General features: G+C 35.0%; 2 protein-coding genes, 1 non-coding gene and 1 pseudogene across 5 annotated transcripts; 2 read left to right on the forward strand and 2 right to left on the reverse strand.

Annotated features, from left to right (window-relative positions):
* Positions 1 to 368: 368 nt before the first annotated feature.
* LOC111299893 (receptor-like cytosolic serine/threonine-protein kinase RBK1) lies at positions 369 to 3,959 on the reverse strand. 2 transcript variants are annotated; one of them, XM_022895403.2, is made up of 8 exons: positions 3,741 to 3,959; positions 3,046 to 3,498; positions 1,732 to 1,932; positions 1,344 to 1,498; positions 1,199 to 1,278; positions 958 to 1,093; positions 712 to 861; positions 369 to 612 (listed from the first exon to the last, which is right to left on the reverse strand). In XM_022895403.2, exons 1-8 carry the CDS (start codon positions 3,751 to 3,753, stop codon positions 490 to 492), a joined length of 1,311 nt encoding a protein of 436 aa, XP_022751138.1. In that variant the 5' UTR covers positions 3,754 to 3,959; the 3' UTR covers positions 369 to 489. The 2 variants fall into 2 exon arrangements, with proteins under 2 accessions (XP_022751138.1, XP_022751137.1); XM_022895402.2 differs by having other exon boundaries at positions 1,675 to 1,932.
* A 4,673-nt stretch (positions 3,960 to 8,632) lies between these two features.
* TRNAR-CCU (transfer RNA arginine (anticodon CCU)) lies at positions 8,633 to 8,705 on the forward strand. The gene has a single exon. It is a non-coding gene; the product is annotated as a tRNA-Arg (tRNA).
* Positions 8,706 to 8,780: 75 nt separating this feature from the next.
* On the forward strand, positions 8,781 to 12,467 carry LOC111299892 (uncharacterized; annotated as a pseudogene). Its single transcript, XR_016329970.1, has 6 exons — positions 8,781 to 9,166; positions 9,258 to 9,343; positions 9,689 to 10,472; positions 11,087 to 11,219; positions 11,655 to 12,010; positions 12,105 to 12,467. The product of XR_016329970.1 is annotated as an uncharacterized LOC111299892 (transcript).
* Positions 12,468 to 14,026: 1,559 nt separating this feature from the next.
* On the reverse strand, positions 14,027 to 17,861 carry LOC111300693 (1-deoxy-D-xylulose-5-phosphate synthase 2, chloroplastic-like). Its single transcript, XM_089748153.1, has 10 exons — positions 17,772 to 17,861; positions 17,411 to 17,653; positions 17,076 to 17,240; positions 16,810 to 16,960; positions 16,449 to 16,720; positions 16,075 to 16,348; positions 15,695 to 16,002; positions 15,289 to 15,570; positions 14,918 to 15,202; positions 14,027 to 14,805 (listed from the first exon to the last, which is right to left on the reverse strand). Exons 1-10 carry the CDS (start codon positions 17,859 to 17,861, stop codon positions 14,659 to 14,661), a joined length of 2,217 nt encoding a protein of 738 aa, XP_089604279.1. The 3' UTR covers positions 14,027 to 14,658.
* Between the last annotated feature and the right edge of the window lie 391 nt (positions 17,862 to 18,252).

Below are 18,252 nucleotides of genomic sequence, written 5' to 3' on the forward strand. Positions count from 1 at the left end.
TCCTTTTGATTTTTCTCTCATACTAAAACAAAATCAAACTTTCTATGTTTAGAAAAAATTATGAAATATTGACAAATGAAGGTTGGCTGCAGCAATCTTACATGGTGATGCTGTGTTACATTTACATATAAATTCTATGAAAAGTAGAAATCTTTTTTTTTTTTTTAACAAAGGATTTTCTTGCTTATGTAAAACGTCAGTATAATGTTGACCAGATGACACCTGATTTCTGTTTTCCTCTAGTTTCTTCAGATTATACCACTTTCTCAATGGCAGTGAATATTGATGCCAGTTCCCAATCTTCTTCGCGGGTGTATGGCATTGGCAACCCAACCTTCGGAAAAGGAAATCATAGGAAGCTTAAAACCTGAAGAATCATGTCATGGATTTTATCAACAACAAACCCTGCAGGGCCATGCTGTATTGTTCCAATTTACACACAAACAACAAAAGAAAAACAGTGGCTGCAGCAGCGGCACCAAGCATTATTTACTCCATAACCATCTGCATGTGACGATTTAAATCACAACCGTCTACGATTACTGCTTTCCCTCCACGAGACTTCTGCTGACATTCTACGGGACCGTCTTCATTCTTGAGCAACTGTACAACCTGAAAACCGTAAAGAATTCAAGGTTTCTGGCATGAATTTTAGGGAATTGAAAGGATTTGACAAGGGAAAAAGGATATGTTTTCGAAATTGTATCATACCCTTGTCATGCTCGGGCGCATGGTGGCTACGTGGCTAATGCACATGGAAGCTGTTAACATAGCACGTTTCATTTCAGTTTGATCATAGTTGTCTTCTAGTCGAGGATCAACCAATTCCTTTACTTGATTTGATTCCAGGAGTGGCTTTGCCTGTATTCAGACAGAAAACAAGTTCATATCTTTCTGGATTATATAAAATGTTGAAATGCTTTTGCTACTTTGATGACTTTGGTGCTGATGATGTACCCATATCACAAGGCTTTGTCTGGATGAATCGACTGCACGGCGACCTGTTAATATCTCCAGTAATAGAACTCCAAATGCGAATACATCAGTCTTTTCATCAACAATCCCATGCATAAAATACTCTGGAGCTAAATACCTGGAGGCAGTTTTCATACATATTAACCCCAATTTTATTGTCTTCATCAAATTACTAAAGCTAATAGAAAATCAACCGAAGAAGGCAAAGAGCTGCATGCCTAACCCGAATGTTCCTTCAATAGGATGGACGACATGGTGAGGCCAATTTTCTGGAAGCCACTTTGCCAGACCAAAATCTGAAATCTGCAAATGAGTAGAAGAGATAAGAAGATTGGTGTTATTCAACCAAAACCAAATAGTTAAAGTACCTGAGCTTCATAATCTTGGGTGAGCAATATGTTAGAGGCTTTGATGTCTCTGTGTATAATGCGCCTCTGGCAGTCGTGATGGAGATATTTCAATCCGTCTGCTATCCCAATAGCCACCTTAAACCTTGTCTTCCAATCTAGACACTCAGGTGAACCTGCGGTACAGAACATCTCACTAGCCCAATTAATATGTAATTGTTGACCTGAAAGTATATATACCAGACTAAACCAGAACAATTTGCAGCCACTTAGATTCAATTCTTTGCTTTTTTTCCCCTGATCCTGTTAGAATTGTTTGTGGTGAATAGCAATAGAGAAACAGGCATCGTACCAAAAAGCAAAGAAGAAAGACTGCCATGAAGGGAAAACTTGAGGACTAAGTGCATGCCTCCATCAATGCTGAATCCGATTAAATGAGCTGCATTTGGGTGATTAATGTGAGCAATAATCCCAAGTTCTGACAAGAAATCATTGGCACTGTCCTCTTCTTCATTCTCATTCTTCATTAGCTTCTTCACTGCTACAATTTGACCATCAGATAAGTGCCCCTTGTATACTTCCGCATGGCCCCCTTTTCCGAGCAAATTCTCTACAAAATTTTGAGGCATATTAGAAACACGAAAAACCCAAACTAGAGCTTAGTTTAATTAATTCATGCAGCTACCCTTAAGAAATAGTATTCAACAGGTCTAGATTCAAATCTAGTATTTAAAACTCCTCCTATCTCCGAACTGCAACCTTTGTAATAAAAAGGAAAGCCAAATTAGAAAATTGTCTTTGGCCAAAAAAAAAAAAAATTCAGAAAATAGTAAACTTCATGTCCCCGCTATCAAGGGAACCATTAAGTCATCAAATGTGCATGGATGTTACACTTCTAACCGCATGCGTCAACCTGGCCAGTTATTCCCCCATCATTTTCATTCAATTCCCATCTAAATTTCATTTTAGTAAAAAATAACTTCTCTTTAAACCCTTAAGTTGCTTTCAAAATTGCAGGCAAGTTTGACCGTCTGGCTGCCGACATATTTTTTTTCTTTCTAGGATGTGGTTGATAACTTATAATCAAGTACACAGTCCAAATTTATCCAACTTTAAAAAGCTTAGTTCATCTATCTAATCATGATTAAAAAAACCAAATCATCATAAGAAATAAGACTAACCACAACTTGCCAGAACAATGTTCACTGAAGTGACAAAACTAAGAGGGTAGCTCAGTTGGTTCATAACTTCATATGACTACCTTTAAGAGGTGGCATTCAAGAGATTTAACGACTTTTAAAAGGTAGCATTTTGCAAATCTAAACACCTGCAACCCATTCTCTTATTGCTAGGTTACAATCTCTTTTCTACGAAAAAAATTGTCAAAGGTCCTTCAGCTGGGAAATTCAATAGTTCCAAGCTTATTTCATCAAATCTGATGTCTCTTAACCTTAATTATTGGGTCCCTACCTTCCCCAAGAAACTTGAAAAAGCAGAAGGAACAGACAAACATGTTAAAAAGACGGGCCCTTTTGTTATACAAAGGAATTACAGAATGAATACATCTTCCTCCTACCAAAACTAGGAACCCAAAAATTTCAACTCTGAATAGATACATCCCTGTAAAAGTTATCTCTAAATTGCAACAAACAACTTGAAAACACGAAGAGTGAAATTGAAACAAAAGGAAAGGAAAAAGCTAAAAATGTAATTAATTGCTTACCAGGACTGAAATTATCAGTAGCAGCAGAAAGCTCTGAATAAGAAAAATTCTTCCATGATGGTTTAGCCACGGGTATGCAGTCAATATCAACCTCTTCTTCTTCCTCAGAGCCTTGAAGTTTTGCCAGTTTCCTCCTCAAGTTCCTCCGGGAAGTCTCGTAACTTGTCAGCAAAGGAATGACAGAGAACCTTCTCGATGTTTTCGTCTTGATTGAACCAATTATATTCCTGAATTGCAAGCCATAAGAATCTCGGTTGCATTTCTGAAAAACGGGCTTCTTTGGAGAGTAGGAGCTAGAATTGCTGCTGCAGCTGCTGGTATCAGACTCTGATCCGAGGACAGGAATCTCCAATACACCTCTTGGGGATGGCTGATCATTCAGTGATTCACTTCTCATCTCCCTGGATTTTGATTCCCTTTCTGGGTTCTCTTCTATTGTCTCTCTTCCTGTATCTGCATAAACAAAACAAAACTTTTAGTAACAATTTAACCAACAAAAAAGAAAAAAAAAACTTGCTCCCTTCAAATACAGAAGGAACCAGAATGCAAAAACCGTATCTTTATTTCCAAAAACCAAAAGCAAAACAAACCCACTTCACTAAACCACGAAAACTTTTCAAAAACAACAATAATAACAAGAAAAAAAAACTTAAAACACCAAAATGAGAAAAAATAAAAAAAAGCCTGGTATATACCTTCCGCTGCCATTATCCAAGGCTTTTCAAGTACTCCAAGAAAAAGAAGAACACTTTGTATTTCAATTCAAATTCCTCTTCAAAATTGAACTTGAAAAGTTCTTGGATAATCAAACAAGCATGAAAATCCCCAACAAAAATTCAATTAAAGTTACGTGCTCATGTTATGAGAGGGGGAAGGATTCCAATCCCAACCTCGGAGAAGATTGGTTTGTAACCAAAAGAATTTTAGACGGAGAGAGTGGTTTTAAAGAAATGGCATAACATTGGAAGTTGGTTATTCTTAGAAACATCAAAGCAAAGCTAAAAACCAGCTTGACGTGAATGATTTGGAATCTCTCCTATCTTTATACACACTTTTCTTTTCTTTCCCCATATTTTCTAGAATTTCATTTTTTTTTTTTAAATTATAGCTGATTCATTTAAGTTAATGTATCTTATCTTTTTATGATAAAATCCTGACCGTTGGTTTTTAGTGCTCGATATTTCGGCCGCAACTAACGCTTGTAATGGGAGGGAAAAGTTTAACGAACTGACCAACGGTTGGTAATTTGTGAGCTTCTTTGAGGGTAATTTGGGTATTATACAGGACTGTTGGGAATTTTTTGTTAAAAAGTCATTATTTTATGCCAACAATAATTATTTTTCTTCAACTTTTTTTTTTAATTTTTTTTTATTTTAGTGGAGGGGCTGGAGCTCTTGAAGGGTTCCTATGCAGTGATGCCCATGCCATATCTTTAAATTTTTACGAAATTTAAAATTTAATTAAATTAATTTTAAGATATAATATTTAATCAATTTAAATTTAAATACTAACAACTTTTTTTTTTTTTCATGTGATTTGCTTTAGTTTTAATGATTAAAATACAATTTGTATCATCACAAAGGATATTGATAGGAACGTTTTGGTTGTTAATGAGACTTCTAGGGTCAGAGTCTACCTTTTAAATGAGTTTTTGGTTATAAATTGAAATTTCTTCCAGCAACAGTGAACCAAAAAGGAAAAGTTTTAAGCGTGGAATCGTTTACGTTAATGAAAGCACATATTTTTATAAAAAAAATATACTTAAAATACTCAATTTCGTGTTTTGCAAATGAAGAATGTAATGTTATGACCAATTGGACATTGGAATAATTATGTTATGACCAATTGGACATTGGAATAATTTTTTTAATATGTATATCTAATTGTTCTCTCTTAACTTAAGACAAAAAAAAATTATCGAAATTATTAAGGTTAATTTTAGATTTTATCATATTTTTGATATGGAACGATTGAATTTATTATATTAATAGTTGAATTCAAATATTAATTTCAATAAAATTTATTTGATATAAATTTTTCAATAAAATTTTTTTTAATTTTAATTGTAATAAATTTTTTTATTATAATTACAATAATTATTATTATTTTTAATTTTATCAAAATTAATCTCATCGTTTATTAAAAGAAGCCTAAATCAAAATTTTCAGAACAAATTAGAGTAGACTTAAAGTTGAGCATGCAAATATTTTAAAAGAAAATCAAACAAAACCATGATTCCATGATCTCAATTGTTTTAGTTTTAAGACACTTGAATGCTTTTAAGATGAGATGACGTTCATCACTTGGATTTGGCTCATTAATATCATTTTTCAAAACTTGCAATATTAATTTAATAAATTATTAAGTAATAATTATTCTAATTGATCATTTTCTCTTATATTAGAAAATGTATTAAAGCTAGCTGTAAAGATTGGGGGAGGGCGGGTATTGGACTTGATGCCTAACCTGGTTTAATGATATCTAACTCTCCATTTTCAAATGGATAAATTTTTTGAGATAGGGAGATGCCAAGTCTTATTCATTGGCAGCCATTGCATTTGAAATATATATTTTTAAAAAGTTCTACCTTGAATGTATTACTAACTATTATCTTACTCTAATTTAAAAAAAAAAAAAAGTATTATCTTACTTTAGCATACCAGAAAAATGGGTCATAATTGATTTGTTTACAAGAGCAATGCATACTCTCTTTTTTCTTTTTGTAACGGTAGGTTATGATTGAATAATTTTTCTGAAACTTTAAATAATTCGAGGTCGAAAACACATGGTATGTTTGATCCATTCCTTTTGTTTTTGTTTTTTTTTTTGTTTTTTCATTTAATCTTCATTACTACCAAATTATGACAAATTTTACTGAATAATTTGGGCATGCAATGAGAAGAATATTCAACAGCAGCATGAAATAATCTATAATAATTTTTGGTTTCTTTTAGGTCTCTGTTTTGGGCACAATTGATATTATTATGGATATAAAACCTTGATGAAGGATTTGTATGTCATTTTTTTTGATTGCCACCAAACAAGGTCTCTGAAGCTTTGACTTTTTTTTTTTTTGGTAAAAAAATAAAATTGAATAAAATAAAGTGAATTTACCCCACGTTTATCACTCAAATTGGTATAAATAAAATAAAGGGAGGGAAGATGGGCAAAAATCACATGGGGAAATTGAGGTTGAGATACCTAAGGGAGTCACCATCGAAAGCATGATTAAAAAAGGTCTTAAAAATGCGAGTAGAGAAAGTCATAGTTAAGTGGGTGAACTAAACCTTTTTAATAAGACTTAAGGGAAAATGTTTAAGATGTTTACATGTAATAATCCAAATCCTCAAAACCCCAAACCCACCACCAACCTCATCAGTCACCCAATGTGTTACTTCCGTTAGGAAAAGTGCGTTTAACTCTGAGGAGAATCAAGGTAAGACCCTTTTTTTTTTTTTGGGATACAAAAAAATTTAAAAATAAATAAATTGTTTAAATTTTTTTAGATTAAAATAAAATAAATCAAATCAAATAATTTAAAAAATAATGATTGTAAATAGTATATTCGAAATAATTTTGATAAAAAATTATTGATTGGATTCAAACTTAAAATTATTTTTGTTGAAGAAAATGATCATATCAATTAAACCAATCTTTTATTGGTCAAGGTGAGACTTCATCACATAGGATCAGAACTCATAGTAGGAAAAGAAAATGTAAACCCTCTGCAAAACAAGATATTTCATTGTTTAAGTTTCTGACATGGATTTGGTACTTGAGTTCAAGATGGGGCAACAACTGGAGAGAATATGGTAGTGTGAATGTGATGATATCAATGTGGGTTAGTTAAGGAATGCTAGCCGAAATAGTGAAAATGCATAAGGAATTCAATTTGCTCTGACTGATAGATTGGCTTGAAAGTGAGATATCAATGTAATTTGATCATTTTGCAAACAGAAGATATCCCACATCACACCATGCACTTCAAGCAAATGATAAATATTTTATGGATAAGTGGAGCAAGTGTTTCAAATAAAAAGGGCTAATTGAACCAATCCAACTGTCAAGGGGTAGTTATAGACAAGGAATTTTATAGTAAATTTTTTTAACCTTCCAAGCAAGAATACTGCTGATAAGTTGAGGTCAACAAATCCTAGAAAAGAGAATGGCCTACCCAGCAGATTTGTGTCATTAGCTTGTACAATAGAAGAAACTGATAAACTGTTTCTCAAATTGGGGTACTAAAAAATAATAAACATCCAATTCCGGATGATTGTGCAAAACTGGCTCCATTATGAGGTTTTTTTTGGCAACCAGAACCACTTATATTGCATACTTCATGCAACTTAAGCCAAATTCATTGGCTTAAACCCGAACTTAAAGTTCATTTTGTTACGCAAAAAATTCTCACTGCGTCATACATGTTATTTTATTCGTTAAACTTTTAGAGATTCAACCATAAAATGCTACAGTGAAAAGTAGCAACTTGCTCACATGTTAAAGCTTGTATGAAGCAAAAACTTGTTTGATGAAAACATTTTCGTTAAAAGCAATTATGGGACATTAATGACTTTGCCTTCCCTGTTGGATAGTGTCATTCTGAAGACTTTCTAACTAGGTAATCCCATGAAAGCAATACACGAGAGAATTTATGCTTTGTTCCATCAATTTCTTATCTGAAGAACTTGGAATCCGATCACATTCGTGAAATTACAAGCAATAAATTATAGTAATATCATGTTTTAATAGTATTGTTATTCAATCTGAATATAGGTTGCTTGCCACCTAGACTTTTCCCTTTTATATAAATTCCAAGAGTAAAGGTAACTTTTTCCCTTTCCCTTCGAGTTATAAAATACAATTGTATGTTCGAATCATTATTAGCTGGTATGTTAGAATCATTATTAGCTGGAAACACTGATGGAGTTAGGGTAAGAAGGTCCCTTGGCCTTCATCCCAACAGATGAAGTCACCTTCAAACATGTACGAAAACGAAGCCCTCCTCCCTTGATTACATCCTCATTTCCTCTCTCCTTCCCTATGGAAGGTCCTTCTCGAAGGGCCCATTATTGAAAGGACCTTGTTGAAAAACTTCTCTTGGCTCTCAATTAATCTTTTTTCTATTACAAAATTCTCAGGCCAAGTCAAGTGCCTCTCTTTTTGTACCCTGGCCGAATCCTACAAGAGACAAACCTCCTTACGTACCTTATTTAATGTCGATTTGTGATAGTATTTAATTAAAATTTTTGTTATTCATAGAAGTAAAAAAAAACCCATAACTCGCTAACAAATTAATAATTCATTTGATGACATAATGGAATCAACTATCATTGCATCGTAATTATATTTTATGAGTAAAGGTTTAATTTTAAAATGACATTAGCACTCCCACCATATTATCAAATGAATCATAAAATTATAAGTTTTATTGATTCATGTAGATATTTTAAAAAATATAACTGATTTAAAATTCAATTTCAATACTTAAAACATTTTTCTCTATTTTCTGCTGGGGTCTTCTGCATAAAAAAAAATTAAATGAAAACTATAAAAATGAAACTTATAGGGTGAGATACATGAACAAGAAGCGCCTGTAGCTCAGTGGATAGAGCGTCTGTTTCCTAAGCAGAAGGTCGTAGGTTCGACCCCTACCTGGCGCGTTTTTCAATCTCAAATTATTTTAAATTTCTCCTAAATCAGGCCCAATTAGCCCAAAATGGACCAACATTCCCAACAAAAATTTGTCAACCCAATTTTTCTCTGACCCATAAGCGTGTCCAAAACTCTCAAGATTCCCAGCTCTTTTCCCTCCCCCACAAAATGAATCTTCTCGGCGATGACGAACGTGGCTACGACCTATCTCTGCGGTTAGAGTCATGCGGCGTTAGGCGAGCCTGGCTCGGCGATTCAATCCACGCCTCTTTCATTCATTCTCTCTCGACTCCTTCGGAATGGGAATCGTTCATGCGAGTTGACGACTCAAAGTCTAGGGCTCAGATCCATCTCCGGCTCAGAGCACTCTTGTTTGATAAGGCCTCCGTCGCTCTCTTCCTGAGATCCAACACTACCAACGCCGCCAATTCTTCTTCTTCAGTTGCTGTTTCAAAGCTTAATCCGAATTGTAAGGAGTTTTGTCCAATAATTAACTTAATTTGTTTAGTTATTTGAAAAAAAAATCTTATTTTTAAAAAAAATATTTTTGCCTTGGTTAGATTTGCAGTTGCCCGATGATGACGTATACTTTACTTTGGAGGGTTCGTTACAGGATCGTGGCGCTGCATCTAATACGGCACCGTCGGTCTGATTTTTCTCCTTACTTCAGCATTTAGTTTCACAATTTCGTTTTTTTTTTTTTTTTTTTTTCAAATTAGTGTGGCTTTACTCTAATTTTTCATGTTGAGGTGATTATTTTTAGTTTCTAAAGTGGCTATAAAGTATCAGTAAATAATTAAAACAAAATTATATATTTGATAAAAATGAGTAAATGGTAAATATTGCTTGCTATTTACATCCAAATGCGGGAATTGCTTTTTGCTTCTGGTAGTAAAAGCAACAACCAAACTGAGTTCCTATTGATTATATCTCTTTGTTACTCTATGTTTAATGGGAAGTTTCTAATTATTCCCTGTTTTTTGGAAATCAGTCTAAATTATCTTTTAGTGCTGGACCCAGATATGGTGAATCTGAATTTGATAGTTTTTCCCAGAGATATAGGAATGAAGAGTTGCCAAAAACATGGTATAATCAATTTATTGATAAGTATAGACTTACCTGACCTTTAAGTTGTCTTTTGGGGACCGAGAGTCTGAAAAACGTACACCAGAGGAGATGACTACATATCTTAGGATTATTCAGAAGCATAAGACAAGATGTGTGGCATTTCAGGAAGATCAATGCACGGGATATGGAAATACTAGTCTAGAATCAAATTCTGTTCTAGATGGCAATAACTCAGCCGATGATGACATCCCCTTTTTCCCTGAAACAGTGTTTATGATGAACTGTGTTCCTGATAGTGCCCTTCCGCCAACAACCAGAGTGCGGGATAAGAAGATGGTAGAGTTCTAAGGAGTTCTTGATACTCTACTGCAGGTTTCAACCCGGAGTCCTGTTATGATTGAGAGGCTTGGTATAAGGCCTGAGTACGTCAACATGGAACAGGGTGGAAACATACCTCGTGGCAAGAATAACAGGAAGCACCTTGGTCCAGAACAAGCATCACAGATGTCTTGAAAAGTCATAGCACGGTTACTGACTGGTGTTGTGTTTGAAGGTGCCACAGAAGCTCCGCTGGAAGTCTTCTCTCAGTTTCTCAGCTGTCACATTTCTAAACTTGGTCGTAATTTAAAAGTTCTTACTGATAATTACAGAAAACAGTGTTCAGCCATTGAACTAATTAGAATGTTTCTTCAAACATCTGGATATAGGTAAAATTTGAAATCCAGTTTGCTTTACTTTATGGCATTGGTTCTAATTCACTGTCACTGTGTCACCTTTGAACTTTCCAAAAAAAATTATTTGGGTGCTCAAGTACGATGTTAATTGGTCTTGAATATTTAAAGAAGAATGTATGTTGCGTGGATGCACTGTCATTGAATATTTTTTGCACATTGGGAAAGAGGAAGAATCTTTGAAATTGGATTCTCCTTCATTTATAAATTTAAACAAAATTTTTTAGAATATCTGTGAGTAAATTTATGATTTGAAGTAATTGTACATTGACATTCTTTTTTCATGATTGGAGAATCATAATTTCATTATTAATATGCTATAATATTGATGCCTAATTTGGACAATTTCTGGCAAAAGCATGTTTATTTTGGATAAGAGCTAATTGACTGGTCATAAACTTGCTCTTCCCTTTGAATTAGGTTGTTCTATATATGTATGTTCTTTTGTATGACTTTTCTTATTATCAACTTTTTGATGTTTCTGTTTTTAACATCAAATAACATATCTCTTTTTGTGTTTTTTTTTTTATCCTTTGATTAGGGTTTCTCTATTTCATGTATTATCTTTTTTGTTTCTTTTTTTATTGCAGTAACTTTGGGACTCTAGCTGAACTTGTCAAGGATAGTACCAGGAACATAGTGCAACAAACTCAGCAACAAATGCATGGGATCCAGTCACAATTACAGCCACAGTACCAAAATGCTCTTCGAATGGCCCAGCAAGTATGTATATTTTTATTTTATTTTTTGCCTTCTGCTGATTGGCTTGCGTGGACACTTCTTGCTGTCAGGTGCTCCTGAAAATAAAAGCCTTATGTGTGCCATTAATGTTTTCATTGTACTCATCTTTGTCATTTGACGTGGATTTATAATTAGGAGCTGGATTTATAGGGTTATGACTTTCACCTGAGATCTTTATAATACTGGGGTTTATCTGCTTTTGATGTTGATATAGTTATAATTCTGGGGTTTACCTGCTTTTAATGTTGATATAGTCTTTGGAGGATTATATTAGATATTTTTATTATGCAGCACATCGGTTAGTACTTTGTAGGCTTATGGATGAAAGATTAGAAGAAATGCTCCTGGTTTTTGCTTAACTCTGTATTGAGTTGTGGTCTGCTTAACAACATTTATTCTATAAATTTGATGGTGAAGCTACAGATGACAAGACAAATGTATCCGCAGATGCAGCAGATGGTTCATCCTCAAAATTTAACTTTTCAGCAGCAGCAGCAGCAGCAGCAGCAATTGGATAGAATGCGGAGACGCCATCCATCCCCCTCTTGTTCTGTTAGGGATATGGATAAAGACCGACCTATGGTGCAAGTTAAGATTGAAAACCCATCAGAGCTGCCAATGGATAACTATGCTTTTAATCCTATCAATACCGGACATCCACAAATGCAGTTCCATCAGCAGCAGCAACTTGCTGCAATATCAAATCTGCATGCTCAGTCCAGCAATCAATTGAGGCAGTTGATGTCTCCACAAATTCCTCCAATGCAAACACCGTAAGAAAAATTCTGATGTAGAATTAATTTTACTTTGGGATAATATCATATGGGTCATATGCCGAAATTCAACTTCTAGTATATATACATGCAGGAACATGGGTATTGTTAGAGCTCCACCAGTGAAGGTTGAAGGTTTTCAGGAATTGATGGGTGGGGATACCACCTTGAAGCATGATTCTGAGGAAAATAAGCTGACCCCGCCGCCAAATAAATAGTTTTGCAAGTACATTTATTGGTGAGAATGGGCTTATTTCGATATTACTGGTTTCACTGAAATTTTTGCAACTTTTGTCATTAGAAAGATAAGATGTTATATTTCTATGTGCTCTAATTCATACTTTGTGCAAGCGATTGTATATTCTCCGAAAAAACACAATTCTAGTTTGAGGATTAACATACCGTGGAAAGGCCTGGTGCAGTGCGTATAAATTTATAACATTTTGAAAATTCTTCAGATTTTGTACTCATGCTTCCTAAAAATATGATGTATCCTAGCAATTAGAAAGATGATCATTTAAATATGTAACTTACTTAGGACGCAATCATAAGGGCAAAGTATCATAAGGGCAAAGTTTTTATTGTATTTTTGTCAAGTTTTGATAGAATATTAGATCTCAAGTAATCATAAGGTCAAGAAAGAAGATTCTAGATTAATAATTATTTAAAATTCGAAGCTTGAATTTAAGAAATAGAGGCAAGGACCATGTAAGAGGGATTGGGCTAATTGATTATCTCATTTTTAAAACAAGAGAAAACATAATTAAGATTTAAGACAACACAACTCTTTGAATAATTAAAAAAATAAAAACATTATTCGTCGACTCAAATAATCGATGGATCATTGTTTTAGCACATATAATCCAATAAAAAAAAGTAATATTATTATTATTATTCGGTTTTATAAATCTGATATTCTAATTTTTTTCCAATTTGGAAAGGCCTTGTGTTGCAGGATATAGACGAGGATAAGAAGGAAAGGCCTCTGTATTATCAGAGTGGGAAACTTGCAATTGCTTTTGCTTTATGGAAGAATAGTATCGGGACTTTCATCCCTCAGTTGTGGATAAAATTAGTCTCCAAGGTTGTTGAAAGAGAAAATAATTCCCTGAGATGCAAAAATATTTCATCATTTTAAAGCAGGATTTTGTTCATGGGGAATCATAATTTGTAAATGATAACTATTGGACATTTATCCAATTATATTGGACTGATAAACTAAACTGATCATTTTTTCCATTAAACCATAACCAGTGACACAAAAGCTGTGAGCCACCAATTCGCTTTACAACAATGAAGAGGGAGATTTCAAAGGAATTTCTCTTGACTAGGCAAAGAAACACCTATGGGTTATACTGATATTAATAGAGGGAACCCATAATTTTACAGCTATATTTTTTTGTCTACACTGAAGAGCTATACTACTACCAGAGTTAAGAAAGCAGGATTTGAATGAGGAAAGAAGAGGCTTTTATATTATTAAAATTAATGATGTTGTGATGGAGACAGCTCCCTGACATGTGAATAGACTCCTTCACTTTAGATATTAAACTAATTCTTTTAGAGGTTACTGGTGAGGTAATTTGTGGCTAGTCTTCTATCTCCTCCAACAAATATGTGTTATGGAAATAAAGATGATAATTTGTAATAATTATTCTACTTAAAGAGAGAAGAGTAAAGACAAATGTGGACCTGACGTCTACCTGATGACATATTAAAAAGATTATAGGAAAGTTTAAAAATTTAATAAAAATTACATATAAATTTAGTAAAAATATAAAAATTTTAATGCGATAATTTTTATGTTTTATACGTATTAAATATGAAAAAAATAAATATGAAAGACACGAATTTTTGAATCTAAATAGAAGAAGAGTTAAAATTTTCTCATGCCAAGGAATTCACATAGGACCTGATTGGAGAGGATAGGTAACTTAAATTTAAAACGAGGTTCATTAGGTGTAAAGAGTGAACTAAAGCCTCCCTTTGTGAATTAGTATAGATGTTCATATGCCTTTGAAGTGTGACCGCAGCTACCGTTCTCCCTTCTTCAAAATCCTCCTGTTCTTTGCTGCGGATTCTACTTGCATTACTGCTCATTGCGCTTGACGGATGACAGATTCATCCACCAATTAAAACTCAACTCCACTTATCAAAGCCCGAACTCCAATTGAAAATTTTTGTCGGCTAGTAATTATCCAAATGGATTCTTTATCAAATCTGAGACAGTTGAGAATCCACTTAATTTTGACACTTTCAGTGCAAGTTTGATGTGTTCCATCTGCCAAATTCATTCCAACAGGAACAAAAAACAGAGTGAAATAAGGCGTGGGAACTCAAGCTTTTTTGTGATGTTCATCACACGATGCAACCAACGAACTAACAAAAACAGAACTGTGGTTTTACTAGTTCATTTGTGATACCAAAAGGAGTTTTGACCTTCTATATCAACAACAACAATCCATATATAAATCTTTTAAGTTAGATTTGTACAATTTTCTCTAATCCTCGAAAGCAGAATCCAGAGATCTAACATTGGCTTGGACCCTAGCTGCGTTTTCCATCATATTCCATGCGCTTAATAACTTCCTTTCGAATTTTTTGTCTCGCTGTGCTAGATTCTTATTTTATTTTATTTTATTTGGTGCTTACTTGAGCTGCAGGGCTTCTTTTGGCCTCCCTAGCATAGATAAGACTGTCGCAGAGATATGTCTTGAGGATAGCCCCGCTTCTTGTATCTGGTCTTGGGGTGATCCATGATCAATGTATCTGTCAGGAAGCACCATTGCTCTCAACTGCAGAGAGACTCTAAAACTAGTTAGATACAGGAGAAATAGAATCGAACTGTGAAAATGGCAAATTTTTTAGAGAAGAAGCTAGAAATTGATATTTAGAAAAAAAAAAAACCTTGATAGATCCATCCAAAATACCCCTCAAGCTCAGGAAATGCGATACATGTGAGCCAAAACCACCAATAGAACCTTCTTCTACAGTAATAAGAATCTCATGCTCATTTGCTAATTGCTTGATGAGATCTCTATCTAGAGGCTTGCAAAATCTTGCATCAGCTACTGTTATATAAATGTCCTGAGATCTGAGCATGTGTGCTGCTTCAGTGCATTGTTGAACTATAGAACCATATCCCAAAATAGCTACTCTATTGCCTTCCATAATAATTCTTCCTCTCCCAATCTATTCAACCATTAAAGAAGAAACATTAATCAGTTCATCTGCTCTGTACGAATCTGTTTGGTTATCCAAAAATTGATTATCCTAACCTCAAGAGGAGTTCCTTTGTAATTTGGTGGAAGAACGGCTCCAGTACCATTTCCCCTGGGGAACCTGAAGCAGCTGGGTCTGTCATCGATGGCTGCTGCCGTTGCAACCATATGCATAAGCTCAGCCTCATTAGATGGGGCCATTACCACCATGTTGGGCAAGCAAGCCATGTATGTGATATCAAATGCCCCACAGTGGGTAGGTCCATCCGCACCAACCAAGCCAGCTCGATCCATTGCAAAGCGGACAGGTAATTTTTGAAGATCCACATCATGCACCACCTGCCATTGGAGTAAAATTTTCCAACAAAATTGCCAATCAGGAAAAAGTGAGAAATGATGGGATTTTTTTTTTGGAGGAAATCTGATTATATCCGATGTAGGATGTCCATTGTTGTGAGCACACCTGATCATATCCTCGTTGCAAGAACGATGAGTATATGGAACAGAATGGCTTGAAACCCTCAGTGGCTAAACCAGCTGCAAAAGTAACTGCATGTTGCTCGGCAATCCCCACATCAAAGCAGCGGTCTGGAAACCTTTTTTGAAAGAAATTGAGACCTGTTCCCCCACCCATAGCTACATGGATCGCTACAATCTTGTCATCAGCCTCAGCTTCTTTGATGAGCGATTCAGCAAAGTACCGTGTATATGACAGTGTAGAGGATTTGGACTTAAATTGCTTGCCTGTTTTTGTGTCAAAGCTTACAACACCTGAGAGCAGATAGAATAATGATCATTTTGACAAGTCATAACATCACAACTGATTAAGAGTTGCAATCTTACCATGCATTTTATCAGCTGCAGCTTCGGCTGGGGGATAGCCCTTTCCTTTTTCTGTCACTATGTGTATTAGAACTGGCCCTGGGGCAGGCATGGCTTTCACTTTTTCAAACACGGCTACTAAATCTTTAATATTGTGTCCATCAACTGGTCCGATGTAATATAGCCCTAGTTCCTCAAAGAGAGTGGAGCCAGAAGCACTGAACATTCCTCTTGCATACTCATCTACCTTTGCTGCAAGTTCATGTGCCCGTCCTCCAAATTGCTTAGTGAGGCCCTTCAACGCAAGTAATCCCAGTCAGATTTCAGTTGATACAAAGATTGGAGATAAATAATTGGGATACGAAACAGAAATAAAAAGGAGCATTGAGGTTTACTTTTGCTGTTTCACGAAGTTTGCGGAGCTTTTTGCTTGCCTGAATCTTGGTTAAAGCCCTGCTGAGAGCTCCAACAGGGGTTGCAGGGCCATCTAGGGTTGCAGTTGGTAGAGATACTTGTTTATTGTCATTCAATATGACAATTAGGTTAGAATCAAGGCATCTTACATTATTCATGGCCTCGTATGCAAGTCCTGCGGTCATTGCTCCATCTCCAATCACTGAAACGACATTGTTCTTTTTCTTTAGAAGGTCTCTAGCCACTGCCATGCCTATATTTAAAAACAAAAATTTGAATGCAAGTTATATTCTGAAGTTCTCAGTTATGGAATGAAAGAAGTTTGCTGTAAGAAGTAAATACCAAGTCCAGCTGATATGCTTGTAGAGCTGTGTCCAGCACCAAAAGCATCGTAAACACTCTCATCTCTTTTTGGAAACCCTGCAAGCCCAGATGTTTTTCTAATCGTGTGCATCCTCGACCTTCTTCCCGTCAGAATTTTATGCGGGTATGCCTGAAATTTGTTGCTTTCAGGATCAGGACCATCTTCTGCTTTTGTTTTTTAAGGAGGCATTTAAATATGCTATTTTAAAACTTCCATCTGAAAACAAGTTGCTAGACTCTCTCACCTGATGGCCAACATCCCATATAATTTTGTCCTCAGGTGCGTCGAACACGTAGTGCAAAGCTATCGTCAGCTCCACTACTCCCAAGCTTGAGCTCAGATGCCCACCGGTCTTTGATACAGTGTGCACAATATCTGCTCTAATCTCTGCTGCCAGTTGCTCAAGTTCCTAAAGGTATACGTGCCGATATAATAATAATAATAATAATAATAATAATAACAAAAAGGCCAGCAGAATAACAGGAACCATCTGCCTAATCATGAGACAAGAAATGAAGAATATGATTAAGAGATTAACAGAGAGACAGAGGATGCTGTGATTATCCTGTAGTTTTTTACCCTTGTGGCCAAATTCTTCATATGAACAGGGTAGTTGATGGTGTCCAACAATGGCGTAGCCGGTTTCTGTCCTGAGAAATCGATCTTCCAGCCATCATTTTCTTTCCTTATACTCATTTTAGGTTCCTCATCTTCCAAGTTTCCCGCTGAGGCTTTCAAGCAGAACTGAAAACACAACAGCAACCACCAATTTGCATCGTCAATATAAGACTTTGCAGAAAAAGAAAACCCAACATCATCGATATATCAAAACCAGAATCATTTAAACACAAACGAAACCAAAAATAAATGAGAAAACATATTATGTTAAATGAAGAGAAAAAGTAGAGCAGACAGAAAACTGAGCATTAGATTTACTAACATGTTTTTTGCAACTAAGGTTTGGCTTTGTAGGTTTCAGAAATGGAGAAAGGGGTTGGTTTGGTCTAAACAAAGAGCCAGAAACGGCCATTTTTGATCAATTTCTTCGACAGAAACGAGAAGTCAGAGAGCTTAATATAGACGGAGGCTGGAATCCAGTTAAACAATGTAAGTGAGACATATAGACTGAGAAGTGGCTAGTGATTACTTGTCATAACTGTTTGGACAACTAAACATGGAATGAGATTTTTTTGTAACTAGCAAGAGAAGTTTAAGATGAGTAGGTGTTGTGGACTCAATGGCTCGTTAAATGCATGTGCTGATTTTCAGAAATGAAAGTGGAAACGCATATTTTCTAACATATTACCAACTTAATTGTGTTTATAAACACACATTTAATCGATTTTTTAAAAAAAATAAGGTTTTGGCTCTTGAAATATCTTGAATGAAAATTTGATGTGACATCATTTAACAATATAATA

Source organism: Durio zibethinus, chromosome 18, assembly GCF_047325235.1.
Source record: "Durio zibethinus cultivar Kanyao isolate XHJ-2024 chromosome 18, ASM4732523v1, whole genome shotgun sequence".
Classification (NCBI taxonomy): domain Eukaryota; kingdom Viridiplantae; phylum Streptophyta; class Magnoliopsida; order Malvales; family Malvaceae; genus Durio; species Durio zibethinus.

Excerpts from the sequence above, each read along its gene's own strand:
- LOC111299893 (XM_022895402.2), bottom strand. Across the intron at positions 1,499-1,674 it reads TCTTTCTTCTTTGCTTTTTG|GTTCACCTGAGTGTCTAGAT; the intron begins GTACGATGCCTG and ends TCTGTACCGCAG. Across the intron at positions 1,094-1,198 it reads CCTATTGAAGGAACATTCGG|GTATTTAGCTCCAGAGTATT; the intron begins GTTAGGCATGCA and ends AACTGCCTCCAG.
- LOC111300693 (XM_089748153.1), bottom strand. The coding sequence starts at position 17,861 with ATGGCCGTTTCTGGCTCTTTGTTTAGACCAAACCAACCCCTTTCTCCA. Across the intron at positions 16,349-16,448 it reads AACTTCGTGAAACAGCAAAA|GGCCTCACTAAGCAATTTGG; the intron begins GTAAACCTCAAT and ends CTTGCGTTGAAG. Across the intron at positions 16,003-16,074 it reads TGCAGCTGATAAAATGCATG|GTGTTGTAAGCTTTGACACA; the intron begins GTAAGATTGCAA and ends ATCTGCTCTCAG.